The 19,665-nt window shown below is 39.0% G+C and overlaps 1 protein-coding gene across 3 annotated transcripts in view; it reads left to right on the forward strand.

The window, feature by feature from the left end:
- Nucleotides 1-2,728: 2,728 nt before the first annotated feature.
- Nucleotides 2,729-19,665, forward strand: part of LOC118818670 (calcium/calmodulin-dependent 3',5'-cyclic nucleotide phosphodiesterase 1A-like) — a 64,938-nt gene continuing 48,001 nt past the window's right edge. Inside the window, exons 1-2 of one of the 3 annotated variants that reach the window (XM_036585964.1) lie at nt 2,729-3,457; nt 7,861-7,887. In XM_036585964.1, coding sequence (XP_036441857.1) covers nt 3,327-3,457; nt 7,861-7,887 — 158 coding nt within the window. In that variant the 5' untranslated portion in view covers nt 2,729-3,326. The remainder of the gene's footprint in view (nt 3,458-7,860; nt 7,888-19,665) is intronic. The other 2 variants (XM_036585975.1, XM_036585958.1) reach the window with 2 other exon arrangements.

Genomic DNA, 19,665 nt, shown 5'->3' on the forward strand with positions numbered 1-19,665 from the left:
ACGTCTCAACTGGGGAGACAATTGGGAAAAAAAATTGTAAAAAAAGGAAACTTTGCACATTTGATATGTCCCTCTTTTGCTTTAATGACACTGGAGCTGGCAAGAACTCCATATGTTTTTGCAGACACTTCTGATATCTGGTAGATCAAATCTACCTGAGAGTCATCTGGACACGTTTTAATGGACGGAATAAGATAAAAAAAAACAAAAAAAAACTGACCTTCTTGTACAAAGGTTGTAACATGGTCAGTGTAACAAATTTACTTCAGTTTGAATAGGGACATTTCTTTGTTTTAAATTTTTCAAGATTCTTTTTGCTTTCTGCTATTTCCAGTTTTGAATAGGAAAAAATACCAGATTTTCAATGTGGTCTTAGACATCTTGACTCCACTGTATATGTGAATGTGTTGGTTTATTTGACATCACATGATCACAAGAAATATGGCCTTTAATATGAGCAGTGACTTCAGATTTTCGACACAGATTTGTTTTCTAATCACACAATCGGTGTCAGAGATGTGACGTGTTCTTAAAATATAAGTTTTTCCTATGACAGTAATGATAGGCAGCCTTCCAAAATCTTCATAATTGGCTAAAAATGGACGCAACATTGAGGCAAAATAAAACATATCATACAGGCTCAGGGAGACACTTAAGGCTATGATGTCAGTGTCTCTCACTAGTGCTCACTGCCCTGTTTCTTCAGCTGGTCAGGCAGGTCACTGTGAGGAGCACTGTAGCTCTGCTGAGAGAAGCTGAGTTGAGCTAGAGCAGAAGGACAGAGGCAGGGTAAACACTCCACACAGCTGAAGGCCCAGTGGACTCTCATCCTCCTCATCTCTGCCATGGAAAAAACTTTCTGGATCATCCGGAGTAGAGTAACGTTTTGATTCCCGCTATTACCGATAAGGCCGTCCAATTTCCTGACAGAGGAGAATCATAACAAAGCCCTGCTCTGTGCTCGGAAACGAGGGCCAAGCACATGGCGCTAATGGAGCCTCACTGGTTCTTTTAATTCCTTTGGAGTCATCACACTGACATATCAGCGGCTCTATCTGATGCAATTATGGGGCCATTCGGAGCCGCTCTTCTTGTCTCAGCCACTTTCAGATGAGCATCATGTTATTGATAGCTTAGTGCTTCATTTGCTACATGTTTCCTGAAACATGTAAGAGTAAGAGTAGTTGCTGCCATTTAAGCAATTGTTTAAACCCATATTGTTCTGTATTATTATATTATATTATTATATTATTATATTGTTAAGTTATTGTACTGATCCATACAAATTGTTCTTTTGGACCAGTTCTTTTCAGTGAATCACTCAAAATGATTCGAAAGATATTAGGAATTACTCCTTTGAATTTCTTATGTGTTCCCTCAGTAGTCTGTAACTCATTGGTATGTGTTTCTGCTGTGAGCCAGCTGAGTCAGACTCACTGAGCCAAAATAACCAAAACTGGTTCATGAGATGAACCTGAAAGCTACTACAACAGTTCCAGGCTGAGCCAAACCTCATTATGTTGAGTCAAATGTTCGACTCAATATAACTCATTCAGACAGTCAGAGCTGATCCTATAGAGCTTTTTTACCTTGTCATGTATGTCAGGCTGATAATAGAAATGTGAACATGAACTAAATCATAGGATATTCTATATAGTTGTTTTGTTAACTTTCTGTTTTATACTGAGTGGTAGAGTGGTAGTTGCAATGCATTAGCATTTAGGGTTAAACACAGATATCTGAAGCTGAGCAGATGTCCAGATACATTTTTTTCAACTTTATATGTTGGAATTTTACAAAGAATCCTATTTTTTAATGTAAGTCTTATCTTTGTATACTGTTGGCCTGTTAGCTTGTTAACATATTAGTTAGCTGCTGAACTGGTCGGCCTACTTTAATGAGGACAGAACATAGTCCAGTTGCAAAGAATATAACAGCGAACCTCTGTTTCTAGGCTTCTATTTGGCTGTAACCCCTGTGTTAATGGAGAATCATCTGGAGTCAGTTCGCTCCACAGCACCGGCCCCAGCACAAAAATATTAAATCAGACATGAGATTCATTGAAACGAACAGTTTGAAAGAACTGGTTCAGTAAAAGAAATGGAACTTCCCACCACTATCCGTCGTTGTCATACCAAAACTTTGTATCTTTATAGGATAGGGAAAAAACTCATAACTTCAGCACATGTTAGTGCATGATTTTGTTCCACATACTTTTGGACTATTTTAGTTGATACATCATGAATTGTCAAGGGCAGCTGCTGTTTTCAAATTGTGCATAAAAATAAAAATAAAAACAAAATATGGTTTTAAATTGACAGCGATGTATTGTCCCTCCACTAGGATTGTTTATTGTGATGATTGCACTGTTTATTATTAATGAAAGATGTTTATTTCTTTATTCAGTTGTTTAAGGAGGAGGTTCATGTCGTCTTTCTTGTGCTGGATGTTAGTTTTTTATTATTATACAGTAATGACTGAGAGGAGCGTATGTTATTGCATTCAGGATAGTGGAAATCATTTGTGCACCATGCGCGTACGCACACAGATGCTCCTCCTATTCACACCACAACAGAGCGTCAGTGAGCTGCAGTGTGTCTCTCTCTTCCTCGTTCCAACACACACATGCACACTCAGCGGCTGCTCTCACACACTCATTCTCTCAGACATGGTTATTCACATAGAGGAGTCTCTCTCTCTGTCTCTCTCTCTCTCTCTCTCTCTCTCTCTCTCTCTCTCCCTCCCTCCCTCCTTCCTCTCACCCCAACAGAAAAGCAGCTGCAGGTCATCTGTAAGCTTAGTATGTATTGATTGTGTCCCTCCTCTGGACGTATAGCAGCAGGCTGACTGTGGCGTAGAGCAGCGGCAGTGGCTCTTTGATGCGTGGATCAGCAGCACTCCCCTAATCCCCTGCATCTCCTCCCCTCCCTCTCTCTCTCTCACACACACACATACTATCTCTCTGTTTTGCCTCTCTCTCTTTCTCTATCTCTTCCCTCTCCCCGCCTCATATTCGTACGTGTGAACGTGTGTGGCCCCCCTACAGCCCTTCCCCTCTCTCACTGCGCACCTGACCACAGAGCTGGTGACACAGGCACTCCCTCAGAGTGAGGGGCTACCCAAGAGAGCTTCAGACGCTGAGAGAGAGTCAGAGAGAGAGAGAGAGAGGAAGAGAGAGAGAGAGAGAGAGGAGGGATGAGGGACAGACTCCAGCTGTCACGCTGATACACTCCGGGCTCACTCGGGGGCTGTAGCCCGCGCGCTGCTCCACAACTTCACACAACACACCACTTCTGCTGCAGCTGGCCACCGGATAATCCACGTTCATGTCGTTTTGCCTGGTCGACTTTTTTGACATGGAATCACCCACCAAGGAGATAGAGGATTTCGAGAACAACTCTCTGAAGTATCTCCAGCCGGAGCAGATTGAGAAGATCTGGCTGAGACTGCGAGGACTGTGAGTAGAGTTTGTTTGCACTTTTCCCTCTCTGCAAGAATGTGTGTGAGTGTGCATGTTTTCATACATACTCAGGAAGAGGAGAAATGTCCCAACTTTGTTGGAAAATCTGAGAAAAAGAAGATTTGTTAATTTTTTTCAGTAAAGTGCTTTTTGCAAATTTTTGAAAACTGAAAAAGTAAAATCATTTCTTTTTTTTGTTACTAAGGTTAGGCTTAGATAATTCTCATTACTTAAAGACAGTTATATGTAAAATGTATATGGGATGTATGTATGACCCCCAGTCCTGACTTTGTATAAAAACAAATGTATGTGTGTGTGTGTCTGCTTATTGTGTTTGCTCTTTCATGTCCTGTGTGGAATATTTCTTCGTAAAGTTCAGAAATGTTTCTGGAGCCGTTTTGACTTTATGTTTAATATAATTCTCTTCTATTTCATTTATTTTGTTAATGGTAGCAGATGTTTTTATTTAATAGCTGCCTCTTTTTCAAGGGTGTTCTGGGAGGTCACCTTTAGGGCAAACATCCTCTCTCAAAATGAACATACAAAGAACTTGCTTAGCAATGCTCCAAAGAAAACAAACACAGGGATGTAAACAGACAACAAAGTAAACACTTTTTGGAGATGTGCTGATGTAAATATATAAAATAAAAAGTGTAGTTATGAGTACATGTATACTTCGAGTGTCCAGCGTATTATAGTATAGTATAGTATAGAGTTGAGCTGCGCAAAGTGAGTTTTAAACTGAACTTGTTAGTTTGCTGACCCATAAATCCAGGTTTCTAACTTCCAGATTTATTTGCACTCAAATTATGTACTTTTATGTTTTGAAATATTACAATACAAGAAGTGTTTTAAATTATTATTGATAGAAGAAACTTGCTGCTAGAGAAGCAGACAGAACATAATTCTTCATTTCCTGCAGTAATCTGTGAGGTTGTACTGATCTCTATAGGATTACTGCTAAGAGGAGAAATTCTGCATCATCTTATCATATGATCAGGAGGTAAAGTTCAGGCACCAATCAGGGTAATGTAGCAGAAGAGAGCAAACAACAGGGAACGACACTGCATGGTTTGGGTACACTGACCCCAAGCTCTCGCAAAGCTTGTAAACTGAACTGGTGAAAAGGATGTGAGAGATGTCCACATTACACCTGCTTACTTTCCTAAATGACAAGAGGAAACCTTACCAAAATCATTTTTTGGAAATACCAGCTGCCCTTGACATTGTGTGAAAATTTCATTTATATTATTCTGTTTCCTTCTTCTGAAAATATACTTATTTAGGATATTTTATTCTGGCAGTGATGATTTAACATTTATTAAAAATAGAACCAAATTTACCTTTGGGCAGTGAAAAATGTTTGTTCTCTATTTCCATTAAAATTTTAGCATCAGGTAAAATGATAATGTATATCTCCCCATTTACTATGCTTTGATCTGTATCCAGGTGTAATGTATTTATCTGTATTTTTACTTGTGTGTGTGTGTGTATTGGTGGAGGAAGAGGGGCTGCACTCTGTGCAGGCATTTGTGCTTCTGTGTCGTGACAGAGTCAGCACTGATCCCAGTGTGATCCCGTTCTTCAGCATGGTATTCCAGGCTCGCCCTTTGGATGCTAATCCTTTGGTTATAACTAAAGATACCTCCCCCCCATTATAAATACACAACAACTTGGCTTGGCCTGACAGTTAACTAACCCCAGCAGCAGTGGGCCGAGTGCGCAGGTGCTCCAGGCAGCTACCGTTTGACGCAATCTCGAGATCCATCAACACTGTCGTAGGGCCAAGCTGACGTTGATGGAGCGGTAAAATGTAACCCATCATCCGTGCCTCACCAAATTGCTTTTCTGTCCTTGCATTTGTTGAGGCCTGCCACGGGACAGCAGAGCGAAGTGTGTAAGGAAGGCAAAGTCATGTTCTGCCTGGGTTTATTTCCCTTTCCAAGCACATTTATTGGGCTTATTGGGATTTTATGGTGCCCCTGGTGCGGCTCGGGGGAAATGGGCCTGCTGTTGACACTCAGGGTCGTGGGGAAAGACACAAAGCCGTAAACGTTTAAGTGTGATGAGAGCTATGATCAGAGGGAAAAATGAGCTGGGATGCGCATTAAGCTCAGTTTAGAGGCTGACGTGTATGTGTGGGCATATGCTTGCATGTGTATGATAGAGATTAATAGAGATTAGAAGCTCAAGAGGTGAAGACTGAAAGACTATTGGCCCTCATGTTACAGTGAAAATGATGGAATGGAAAAATGGAATTTTAACACACAAAAGTAAAATCCTAGGGATAGTTTCCACACGTTACAGTGCTTTTATATGTATCACACTTCCAGTGTGTCTGCAAAGTACATATTAACAGAGCCAGAGACACCCAGAGGCTATATAGCTCTTACAGGAAATTTAATAACAATACGTCATAGTGTCATAGTGTCTCCAGTGTACTGCAGGACAGGAGCAATGTCACTGTACCATTAGCAATACTGTGGAACTTATGAAGGGTTTATAAAAGAGAGAGAGAGAGAGAGAGAGAGAGAGAGAGAGAGAGAGAGAGAGAGAGAGCGTGAGAAGAAAACAAGACAGAAAAGGAGAGAATGGTTAACCCCGTCTTATCAAACATATCGTCAGCAATCTGTTCAGGGACTTTGGCAAGGTTTGTGTAACTCATTAAAATCTGCCGCCAGAGATGTTGGGACACATTCATGTCCATGTTCAGCATAGTAACCTGCATCAGCATGTGGAATTTGAGCTTCAGTATTTTGGGTGCAACCATGTTTTCTGTCACTATATAAAAGAAGCACAATGCTGCCTGTATTGTTATACTTTCAGAATAGAATTGCATTACTAGGGACTTCTCACTGATTTTTTAATCAGAGTAACAATGAAAAACAACAGAAGTGTGAAGTATATTCTTATTTATGTTTGCTTGCTCAAAATGATAAGTATGTGTTTTCAATTTTCAGCTTTTAGATCATGTTCTTTACATACCTAAACTACATTAGGCAATCAATTCATTAAAAGAGAAAGTAGATTAAAAAGCATAGACACTTTTGTCTCTTTACTAAAGGGTTTAGCTGAGTTTCACATTAGCCAATCTCCCTTCACAATCATGTCTCTGATCATTCTAAAGATGCAAAGCCTCTAATCAAACTGTCCTTCATAATGAATTAGACATGAATTGCAGAGAATTGGGGATCATCTATATTTGAGTGACCACCTTTCTGACACTGATGGGAATAATGTCACTGGGCAAACAGAAAAAATCAACTTCTATTAATATTAGTGATAATATTTGGAGCGCAGAGTGCATTGAGAAAGTGTAGCCTTTTGTGATTATCTCATCCGTTAAGGTTGCCCCTTATATTCCCCATAGTCAAACACATGAGATGCATTATTTTCACTATCCAATCCAATTTTTTGTTAATAATAGGATCATAGAATATGTTGTATAATGCTTATCCATTCTCCTGATGAGTAATAGATATGTTATACATCTCCTTAGTAAGAGAAAATTATGTAAACACAATCACTTTAAAAATCATAGGGTGGCTTTCAACATTTATTTCTATTTATCAAACAATTACAGTGCGCCACACCATAATAAGTGTTCCATATCATTCAAGTAGATGCATAAAAAAGTCATTAGTTTTCTTACCAAGTAATAGAAGTTGCATTTTAAAATAGTGTCAGTATGTTGATGTATATCTCTGACATGCTTTTATTCGGCTCCTGTTTTTGAGACTGAAGCTGTCACCAGTTAGATCTATTGTATGTCAGTTTTACGGTCAGGGTCAAAAGTCCTGGTAAATACACAGCGGTGATAAAATGTTATAAATGTCCCAATTTTATCCTTGCAGTCTGGCCACAGGAGGAATGACGCTCTCTTCAATCCGTGTAGGGCACATGGTGTACCATATTTAAAGAGTTGCAGGATTTAAGGGTTCATCAGCTGGAATAGGTTTAATGGCCTTATCTTTTGTGAGAGGGTCTTTTGTGAAAGGAACACTTTCATGAATTATGTGCCAGCCACAAACGTCAAGACCAAGCAATTACAAACTGGGCATTTATCACTAACATATAGAACCTGATTACCTCTCTTATACAATGACTTTAGATACTTTTCTGATCAGTGATCTCTCAGATCTAATAGAATGTCTCCTGAACAATGTGCGTAATATACAAAATTCAAAATGATCCTGTCGATTCAGAATTTTATGTTAATAAATAAAGTGTGAGCTATTTAGGATTTACACCGGAATGTTCCTTAACAGAGCAATTTAGTAAAGGAGCAAGACTAAACCACAACTGAAAAATCAGCCCTATGGATCAATTCCAATGTAGCTGTTTACATGAAAACAAACTGAAACAAGGAGTTTCATCCTTCTTTTCTTGTCTAATTTCAGGAGGAAATATAAGAAGACATCACAGAGGTAAGACCAATGCCACACCTGATGCAGTGTTTGAGGTATCCCTGCAAAAGTGCTCTCAGTCTCACAAATGCTTTAAAGGACTTTAGTAAATAAAACTCTTCAACAAGCATATCAGCTTTCCAGTGTTTGTATGATGTGTTTCTCTTGCAGAAGAGTAATTCTACACATTAATTAAATTGAGATACAAAATAGAGCAGATCATGAAGTGTATTTAACTATACTGTCTCTGTATACTCAGAATGCTATCACTCTCTCATTAGTACAAGTGAATGAGTCTTATCTGAATACTAGCTGTATCCTAACGTCTCATCTGTGATCCATTCAGCATCATTGGTTTTGTCGCATTTAAGTAATTAAAATCTGCCCCACAGAGTAGCTGGGATGTCCACTTTGGGCTTAGTTAACTGTTTCAGCATGTGGAAGTGGAACTTTCTTGTGCTTCAATCTCTACACACGAAAAATCACAGTGCTGCCTTTATTTGATGCTCTATGGTAGTTTCTGGGTGATCTCATACTTTCAGAACAGAATTCGGATCACTAATGGCTCAATATTGATTTGTTTCATCAGAATAACATGAAAAGTGACTGAAATGTGAAGTATATTTATATTTGGCTTTGGTGGTTCATGTTCTAAAAACAGCATTGAGAAATCACATGATTAAAAGCAAAATAGCCACTTTTGCCTCAGTAAAGGGTTAATGTATCTGAATGCATGCTCATATGTGTGTGTGTGTGTGTGTGTGTGTGTGTGTGTGTGTGTGTAGTAATACAAAGGTATGCCAGGCAGAGAGGGACGTGAGGGGCTAATGGATAGCAGCAGGATTAGTAGCCTAGCTGATACCCCTACTACGTCATCTCTGACCTTGGTGATGGCCAGTAATTCTTATAACAAGAAACACACACACAGTAGTCCAAAAGCCTGAGACCACTAGTAAAAATGCTTCTGTATTGCATTCCTTTTTAATTGAATGCGTTTTTTTTTCATTAAAGATTATTATCAGCACAACTATTTGAGTAGAATTTTTGAAATTTTAACATGAATTCCATAACAGTATACACTTGAGCTGGCATGGACTCCACAAGTTTGTGTAAAGACCTCTGATGAGTAAATCATATTTATCTGAGAGTTGTCTAAGCATGAGCTTCAATGGAAGAGATAAGATAAAAAATCTTTTTGTACAAAAGCCTTAACATGGTCATTGTCACAAATGTGCTTATATTTGCATAGTGACCTAGAAATAGCACAGAACCCTGAATATGTCTACTTCATTTTACATGGCATGACTTTTCTTTGATTTAAATTCTAAAATTTCTGTTTATCTCCAGGTTCAGATGAAAAAAAACAGATTTTCAATGTGGTCTCGTTTTTGCATCTCAGTATGCATACACAAAAACACACTCTACACAATGAAGTAAAAAAAAAAAATCTCCTGCTGACATTACCCAGACACAAAACAGAGGAAGTGCGTTGACCACAGCTGAATGCTGTCCAGCCAGCTAGCTGACATGCAGACATAAACAGCCAGAAGCAGCCTCTGCCTTTACTGACTTTCTTTGTGTGTCATGGCTTACGGACATGTGTATGTGCTTGTTGATCAGGGTTTGATGGGTTGGCAGGTGTGAGAGGGATGTGTGCATGTGTGTGTGTGTGTGTGTGTGTGTGTGTGTGCGGGTGTGTGTGTGTGTGTGAGTGAGTGAAGTAAAGGTGGGTGGGGCTGTTTCCTGAAATGTATGCATCTAAGGACCAGTAGATATGTATTTGTTGATTTCTGTGGGCAAGGAGACCAGATAAAGTGACAAAGCTTCTGATAAGTAAGACAACTACAATGTCTCAGTATAACACTGCAATAGTTATCTTCAATAATTAATCATTCTATTAACCCTGGGAACTCTAGACTTATTTTGTTATCCCCTTGAAACCGAGGCTTTTTCAGTTACTGATCTTAAAGCACCATATCATTTGAAAATGACTTTTCCTTGTTTTTATAAAAAATAAGTTTGATGTAGCATGTAAACAATGTTAAAATTTCCAAAAGTAAAGTTCACTCCCCAGGCCATACAGGCCATATTTGAATTCATTGTCATTTGAATTCATTGTTTTTATGATGTCACAAAAAACAACACATTTACTTATATCCACCTATTCAGCCTACAGCAGTTTAGTGTTGCACATTCATGCTGAGTGTTTCAGTTCAGACGACTTTTTGAATGAGGCACAATCGTACAGGGCAGGCAGTCAGAACAGAGGTAATTTATAGTTACAAAAACAGCCTAATTCTAAGGGATAAGGAGAGGTTTGAAAGTGGCCATCTAAAATTAATTATGGCTATTTTTGGTTCATGAAACCACCCGAAGGTTATAAGTGAACTTCAGGGGAAAAATACAAAATGTAAGAAAAATGTAGGATATAGGCCCCTAAAGATTTATTTTTCAGTAACCTCTGTGAATTATTATATTCTCCCACATACATAGGACACTTTTTCAAACTTTCAAATGCACTTCTTACCATTGTTCTTACCATTGTATCACTGCGACTGAAAAGTGCTACATTATCCTGCACAACACAAAAAATAAGTTGAAAAATCTGAAACTTTTGTGCTGAGCTCAAACAAAAGGCACCATATATTCTTTACAGCTGACTGATTGTGGATTCCTAGTCACACCCCCAACGTGGAGGAAAAGCTAGTTTTGGCAACAATGAATAGTATTCTTGTTTTTTCTTTTATTTGTTTTTTTTATTAAACCTTCATCTGCATTCAAAAATGACACACCTAAGTCTATTATTAGAAATCGAAATGTTTGTTGATAGTCTCGATCTTTCATATTTTTGTTTGCCTATTGTCAATCATATGCATTATCCGCCCCTAAGAAGCACATCCTGCTTCTTTTTAAGCCAATACGGGAAGTGCCTTGAGTTTAAAAAGGCATTGTCCGAATGCCCCCTTGTTTTGGTCCTGCAGAAAGTAGATCAAGAAAAATGAGAATCTAATTCAGATATCTTAGAGCTTTTTTTTTTAATCCTTTTCAACCTACTTGTCTACAAACACAGTAAAATCTAAAGCAAATGGGTGAGTGACACACTGCTGTAGCAGTTAGAAAATAGTAGGAGGATTGCTATATGCATGTGTGTTTGCTCTCAGGGTTATTTCATTACACACAATTATCACTATGAGTCAACTTTGTTTGGGTTTCTGTCATGTTCACACTCCCATGACCCCCCCTTGTCCAGATCGAGACCCCAGGGGAGATTGTCTCCTCTCTTCTGATTCACATGCTCATACGTTCATTGAGAACTTGCCCTGCCAGCTAATAGTGTTGACCAGTGCTGACTCTATTCAAATCCAGGCTAAGTCCATCTAATGCAGTTACAATGGACCAAATGAGATGTTCCATGAACTGCAGCAGTGATCCACTGTAAGATGACTCATACAGGCAGATGACTATTGCATTGTGGAACAGGTTCATCTGTAATCAGCCTGGCATGAGGAGGTGAGGATGCTGAGAGCTAGAGAGAGAGAGAGAGAGAGAGAGAGAGAGAGAGAGAGAGAGAGAGGGAGAGAGAGAGAGAGAGAGGGAGAGAGAGAGAGGGAGAGCTCCGTTTGAATCCAAATCATATGGGGGGTAGAATAACAAAGTCTGCAGCTGAAGCACAGGGCAGTCTCACCAGACTCCTGTTGAGGTTGAAGTAATCAGGTGTTCAGCTAGGCCTTGGCAAAATTTCACTTACATCTCATCAGTAGAATTCTTATTACATTTTTTGGAATGCGTTGTATTCTGCAGTCCTGTAGGCTGCCTTAAGGAAAAGCAAATAATCAGAGAAAAGTTTTCAGAATGTTAATTAGCTGCTCTTATGTTTTCTTGCTGCTGCACATCAATCATACCTCACTAATATTTCAAGATCAACACATGCCTTTAATGACATCCCTAGTGACCTCTATCTCAAGCCCAACTCTCTGAATCAGAGCATCTTTCTGAGCACAGATTAAGCCTAATGTTGGACAACTGAAAATCCAGTTTCATGTGTAGCCATAAAGCTGTCCCATTAGTCATTTGCCTTGCACAGTTTATTGCTTGGCATTATATTTGTGAGGATGGAAAAAAATCAGGTTAAATGGTAGTAGGAGCGCTTCCGTCTGAATGCCAGTCTCTCTCTGCCTTCTTGCTTGTTACATGAGTCATCCTGCTTTGCTTTAGCGGCTAACAGATTCACACTAAAGTGAATGACAGCATGCAAAGGCAGCCTTTCCTTTGAGGATGCAGCCAAACTCCTCAAAGGATGGACTTTCTAATGTCCACTCTGCTAATATGATCTTATGGGACTCTGTCTTTTTCTCCTCTGTTGCATTTGAGTGCTGTCTGTCTGTTGCTTTCTGTGTGCTGAAGATAATTTTGGGTAATATGTAACACTGCACCGTGTTATGTGATGCAAAATGGCTGTCATGCTTTCTTAGGAACTGTGAGGGCTTTTACGGGCACACTACACATGCCCCTGTTTATTTTTATTCAGGCAGTTACATGACAAAGGTAAAGTTATTTCTGCTGCTGTTGCACATTCATGTGATTACAGGGATTGATTAAACCGGTCTCCTGATTGTCTCTTGATTCTACTATCATTTCCTAATTAATTGAATAGAAATGTAGCTTATCTGTCATATTTAGCAGTTTAACGTCAATTAGTTTAAAGTGTTATGTAGCCTTTTGAGTTGGAGTCTCTCAGAAATCGATCCATAACTCTGCGCTAGTGCATTTTGAAGTACTCTTCCTTTCTGGTGCCATTGATTGCAAGTTTCAGTTCTGCAGTAAGACTTCTTCTTGTCTTTGATGAAGCTCATGTGAATTTGAATGCCTATTCTCTATACTGAAATGAAAGGTTCTAGATGCTGGAAGGGTTCTGAACTGTCCATATGGCCTGCTTCTCTGCTCAAAAATAGACATGAGCATTCTGGAGGGGGTAGAAAAGCACAATGTAAAATCACTCTGTACATTTGCACCTACTAAAACAAAGGAGTCAAATTCTCTAAAAATATAAAAAGATATGTTTTTATTAAAGTAAGTGTTTTTTTCATTTTAGTTATTCAAAACTACAAACATTAAATAATGGTTAGCCTGTTTTTATAGAACAGGCTCCTCTAATAATGTTCACAGTTAAAGTTGAAGCATTTACTAAAAGAGAAAAAAAAATAACAAGCGTGTCTTACAAGCTTCAAATGATAGTGTTTAGGCTAAAGCCATCATAGTAGTATTAAATCCAATGTGCAAAAACAAATCTACACCACTGTTAGTTTAGCGGTAACGTAACATTTCAAATAGATAGCTGAAATTATCATTATCATAGTGGTGTTAATCAGATACTGAAAAAAAAGAATAATTACAAAGTGAATGATTCTATATTAAATACTGCTATATAATGACACATTTGACCAAAAGTTAGTGAACTCACTGGAATATCTTGGTTGGTACAAATTATGCAAATTAAGCTAGCAGGCTATTAGGTAGCTAGGTAGCATTAACATTAACCAGTTTTACAAGTAGTTTAGGAATAAACTTAATGCATCTACCCTGGTTACAGATATTAATGCAGCTCAACCAGCATCTTTTAACATTTTTATAATGGAAAAAGTTAAATTGCAGTGGAGATTGTTGGTCAGTTACTGCTTCAGATAAGTACTTTGGCACTTGGTTTAAAGTAAAGCTGATGATACTGTATGTTTTGATGTATTATTATAATATAGTTACAGTAATGTTACAGTACCCGTACAGTAAGGTATATGATGAATGGATACTGTAGAAAACATGATGTGCATGATATGGCATGGACATGTTGCTGGGGGCAGAGTTTACTTATGCCAGTAATAAACAGATTTCAGTTAGATTTTGTAATGTTCAGGAACACTTTGTTTGAAAGAGCATAATTAGATAGAAAAGAGAAATTAAAGTTCAGTTGAATAAACAAGATGAATACCAGTTGCATGAGTAATACTTCACTTTTGCAAGCACTAATGTGAAGCGATCTGGGAGATCATCTATAAATTGAACATCTATAAATTGCTAGCCCATTGCCAGTGGTATGTCACAGACTTTACACCTTTGGGCTGCAAACCGTGTATAATTCACAAAAATGAATTGAACAGTAGCCTGTTTATGTTCAGGGCTTTTTCTGGATATTGGAGAAGCCATATGCTAATCAGTGCTGTATGCTTTCTGATTGCACTTGGCATGCTCAGGGTTTCAGCTGTCACACTAGTACTGATGTTTTTACACTACTTGTCTCTTGACCCAAACTCATTTTAAGCCATTGAGAAACGGCTCACAGAGCGCATGAAGGATTTAATGGACGTCAGTGTGGCCTTTTCTGATAATCTAATTAGGGCTGGCTGCCCAGTTGGAGGCAGCTCATATCCACACACAGCCATTCCGGAGTCCTGTACCCCGTTGCTGGCTCAATCTGTTTTTCACACATGGCGTAATAAATGTGATGCTCAAACCTAGCAGAATTCCATCCAGATGGATTTTGTTTGCGCATCCTTGTCAGGTTTCTTTTCTGTTATTTTATTTTTTTTTTCTTTTTCCACCTGTTTTTTACCTTTTGGTTCTGCACTTTTGCTTTGACTAATCATCCAGAACTGACTGGCTGGTTAAAATGTGTCCATTGTACAAGTCCCCTCCTCTTGATGTTTACATCAGTTTTATTTTGGAAAAACTCAGAAAGAATGCAATTGAGAACAGTTTTGAAATGCCAGCTCGTAATGTGGGGAGATAAATATTTAGCTACCACTAACAACGAACAAATTCCTTTTATGCATCTAAATGGACTGCAGTGTTTCAACATTTAGACAATAACATCACAAAGCCAGAGTTAGTCAGTGATCTGGCTCTGCGCTTTGTAGTGTGCTTCCTAAGAGGAGCTGTTCACAGTGCAGCAAGAATGCTTGCGTCTCCGACAGATCTTGCCTTATCTTGCCTTTCTACTGACTGGTTTTAGCTTGTTAATTGATCACTTCACAGCCTGCGAATCACATACGACACACCTGATAATTAAACAAGATAATTACTCAGGCAAAAAGTGACATATTTACCCAATGATTGCACCTCTAGACACGACTTTCTCCCCCCATGGACTCATGTTTCTGTTGCTATGTGTGAGATGAATATAAAGCAGAATGATTAAAGCGGCTCCAAAACGGAGGGCCCCTGTCATTGACATTGTCATTTAGTACACTTCACGCATCATTTCTTTCACTCCCTCAAAGACCCCGAATACCCCCCCTCCCCACCCTGCCACCTCACCCATCTTCAGAACTGACGTCCTTCTATGGGTTTCCCTCATGGTTGCCTGGAGCTCGTGGGGATTAGAAGTGTGGTAATTGCGGAACAGAGTGAAGGTGATTGTGAAGAGACTTCTCTCTGATCTGTCCCTCTCTTCCACTCCAACTCCGCCTGCAGTAAGAGCGAGAGCAGAAATGAGTTTGGGTTTATCTCGCAGTGCAGGGAGCGTGCTCGCCTAGGCCTAGGCCATCTCACCCTCCCCAGGTGCTTTTCACACAACAGAAAAATGAGACAGAAGTACTGACGAGCTCTTCATTCATGACAGCTTCTGTTCACGTTGCCACTTGTCAAATGAGAAATGCTTGCAGAGTTTGAGCTTCAGAATACTGGCATTTTAATGGACATGCTCAAGGCAAGCCAAGAAGCTACAGTGCGAGGAGCTGATATTTGGTGCACATATGAATGCAAATCAAAAACTAGAAAACGGCTCTGAAAAAGATTTCTAAAGCACTATGCAGTATGAAAAAATGTCTACAACCCTTGCATATCTGTACATGACCTAATCACATCAACATCTCTCCTATTTTTACATGAGCAGTATTTATTAAATATTTATTAAGTATAGACAGAATTTAAATTTCATGCTTCCAGTGCTTTTTTTGACAATGAGAGAACAAGTAACGTCCAAAAGCGTGATGGTTTCAGCCAGTCTGCCTCTATGCAGCAGACAGTCGGTTCTGGTGACTTGCAGAAATGCATTTAGTGAGTACAGCAGTTATGGATGATAGAACTGTGACAGAAAGTGTGAACCTTGAAACATCTGAGCATGAGATCAATGAACAACCAACCAGCAGAATATTACTCAATCTGTCCCATCAGTTCCGCAGTAGGGCTCATAAGAAACATTTTAGTGAGTATTAGAGATTGTGGAGCTAGTAAGTGGGAACTGTTCTTTCCTTTTGGATTAATATTGTACTGACTTTTGAGAAAAGGAAGGTTTAAAATGAAGTACTATTCAGTCACAGCATAATAATGTTTGTGCAACACTGGTTTTATTGTTGGTGCCTTGGAAATAGTAATGTACAACAATCAGGACTACATGCAATTGCAAATGTATGCCATCAGACAGTTAATGATATCTCTTGGTAACTTAACCCTACAGGCTTTTGTATCTCTAAACATTAATTTATCCACCATTTCTCTCTCTCTCTCTCTCTCTCTCTCTCTCTCTCTCTCTCTCTATCTATCTATCTATCTATTTATCTACCTCTCTCTATCTCTCTCTCTCCCACTAACCTTCCTCCCTCTCCATCCTGTTCTGCTCCTGGTCATTGCTTGGACATGATAGAGAGTCCATGACCCTGCTCCACATTACAATGCAGATAGTTGGAGGAAATGCAGACTTAACCTTCTGACAGCTCCGAAACACTGCTGTTGGAGGAAAGCAACATGCCTCTCTCTTCTGGGAGAGGTAGTAGTTCTGCCCTTGGCAGCAGGGCTGAGGAGCTGCTGCTCTGCAGAACTAACCCAGCTGGGCTGGATTTGGCCACAGTTGACTGATTGTACACAAAACGGCACATCAAGGGCCCAGGTCGTGGGAGCGCAGCAGGGGCAACGTGAAAATGCTTTATTTGTGACAGCACTCCAGCCCCAAAGCCAACAACTACAACATCACTCACAGGAAGCCATGTCAACTTTTGGCCTTTGTTCTCCACAGAGGTTTGCACTCTCAAGCTTGAATGTTTGTAATGGATTTTCTTTGCTTTTTTGCATTTCTTTATGAACGTAATGTGTTTTAGCTTTGCTTTTGCATAGTGGATTACTGCATTTGCTTAGCAATGCAGTAATATATACAGTCAGCTATATCATGTGGTGGACTAAATGTGCAATACGCATGTGTGATGATGTGGTTCAAACAGATCACAAATCAGTTATTCAGGTCAGGGAGCCATTAAGAATGAACTGAGCAATGTGGAAAACATGTTCCACTGAATGTTTCTCTGAATAGACGTGTCATTGATAGCCATTCCGGCTAAGCTTGTGAATCTTCCTGTCATGTAAGCGACTGATGTCCTGCATTATCTCCCTCAAGTGGAGACTTTTGAAATGTCACTTTGCCATGAAAAGATGCGACCCAGACAGAATTGCCTACGTCATGTGCTCTGAAAGCAGGTTTGGAGCTGGCATTTTCTGCACTATTTGATGAAACTGAAGGCAATATTCCTCTCTGCCAAGTCATAGTTTCACCTTCTACATACACTATAATCCCCACCTTTCTCATATCACCCAGAGAAACAAACATGCAGTAATATTATTACTACAACACTAGTTCAACACTAAACCTGTTACCCATGATGGATTCATTTTGCTTCACTGCAGAGTCCGGCTGATGCCAATAGCTGAGTCCCTTCCACTCTGTCATGTGCCGACCCCTGGGGAAATGATGTCAATACTGGGGCAATACAGAAGGATGTTTCTTCTCCGATGCAGACCCTTTGAACCTGCTGCCGTGCTGGTGAAATGTCATGTTGTGAAGCATTAGTGAATAAATTCTTCCTCCAGTCGATACTTTGTCACCCAGACGCAACACTTGCATTCTAAGCACGTTGGGCTTCCTGTGTTTTTGCTTACCGTCTACGATTGTTTGTGTGTGCGCTTGTGCATGCGTCTGTGTCTGTGTGTGTGTGTGTGTGTGTGTTTACTGTAGCTAATCCAAGGCACCTCCTACACTGGTACAAACACACACAGACACAGACACACATACACACACACTCAAACTCGTACTTTTAACCTGAGGGCAAAAGAGTCACTAGCTGACTGATTAGAGCTTACTTAGTGGGTAAGTTCAGTGAGGAACTCAGTTGAACTGCGGCCTTCCGTATATAGGCTCTATATAATGCCTTTGGGTGTCATTAAACCGGGGACGAATCTTGGACTTGGGAGGCCCCTGGGCACAAGAATCTTTAGAGGCCCCCCTCACTCCAACAATAACACATAAAAAAATAAAGACCTCAATAGTGAGAATAACCAATATTTCACAAAGTTTGTTTATTTTTTGTTATTAATAAACAAAATGAGCCTTATTAAAGTGCAATATTATATTTTTGTGTTAGATTTGAAGATTTTTGTGGAAGATTTCAAGCAAGATTTTTTCTCTTTTCTTGTTCTTCCATGCTAACATCCCATTTGAATGGCAACCCCAATATCAGTCAATAATAACTGAAACAGAAAACAGGCCTGAAAACAGAGAACATGTCTGCCTTAATTTCTTTTAATTAGTGAATTTAGTAGCCTAAACCCATACTCAAGAAAAAGGATAAATACTTGGGTAAAATAATGACTCAAGTAAAAGTGCATTCCCTAAAAACAATTTAAGTAGAAGTACAAAGGTATTTTTCAAAGAACTACATAAGGATTGAATAACTTGTACAACTACAGGAACTACCTAGTACAACTACTGCAACTTCTTAGTAAACCATCCATATATCAGCTTAGGAGCTGATCAAAAATGCCAGACAACCAAAATGCCAGACAACCATTTTAATTTCTGATATAAATTATAACTGAAAAGTTGTTCAGCTAAAAAATCTGAATCACATGAGACCTGTTATATATCTGTAGGAAGAAGAAAGTAATGGCAATTGGATTTTTTTAATATAATTTTAAATCTCATTGTATGTTGTCACACCCCCTGAAGGCCAATCTTTTGGAGGTGATGAAACTAGAAGTTTTCAAGTTTTAGTTATTTAATTCCGAATTGCCAAGGCCAGGTCAATGATTGATTAATATGTGATGGCTATGCTGAGCAAAAAAATCAACATTTTTAAATAATTATTTACTTATAGATGCCACAGATTATTTGAAGGCCAATTCTGAAATGATCATATAAAAATCCTACGACTAGTTTTAAAAGGTTTCAATTTAACATAGAAGAAATACAGTAAATTTTATGAAAGCACTTGTAATTGTAAAGTTCTTAGGCTCACTAAAATGCATTATTTGAACCCAGTTTCAAAATCAACTCAGCTCAATAGGGGTAATGATATATGATAATGATATTAGGTCCTCAAGTGTAATGATGTATGAAATACTTGATTAGAGTCCAAAAAAACTGAGTAGCACTAACTGCAGTAGTCAATTCTTTTGAAACTTCAAGGGGTAATCGAGAGTCCCCACACACAAGTTTCATGCTGATTGGTCAACTTTAAGGCTGTGAAATGCCTGCTGAAATCTGATTGCCTGATGGCAGCCACAGTTTTCTAATTATCATGTCATTTTTTTTTTTAATCTTAAAGCTCAAAGATACAGCATGCAAAATTTCAGCTTGATTGGATGTACAGATGGTGAGAAGCAGCCACTTTGCTTTTGTAACACCCCCTACTGATAATCACCAAAATTGACAGGCTCCCTCAGAATCTGTTCACACGCAAGCATATTAAGTTTCATCAGACCCAGACAAAGCGTTCATAAGTTACAGCTGTTTTCGTCAACACTGCTAAAATCCAGAAAGAT

This window comes from Colossoma macropomum, unplaced genomic scaffold (genome assembly GCF_904425465.1).
Source record: "Colossoma macropomum unplaced genomic scaffold, Colossoma_macropomum, whole genome shotgun sequence".
NCBI classification, from domain to species: domain Eukaryota; kingdom Metazoa; phylum Chordata; class Actinopteri; order Characiformes; family Serrasalmidae; genus Colossoma; species Colossoma macropomum.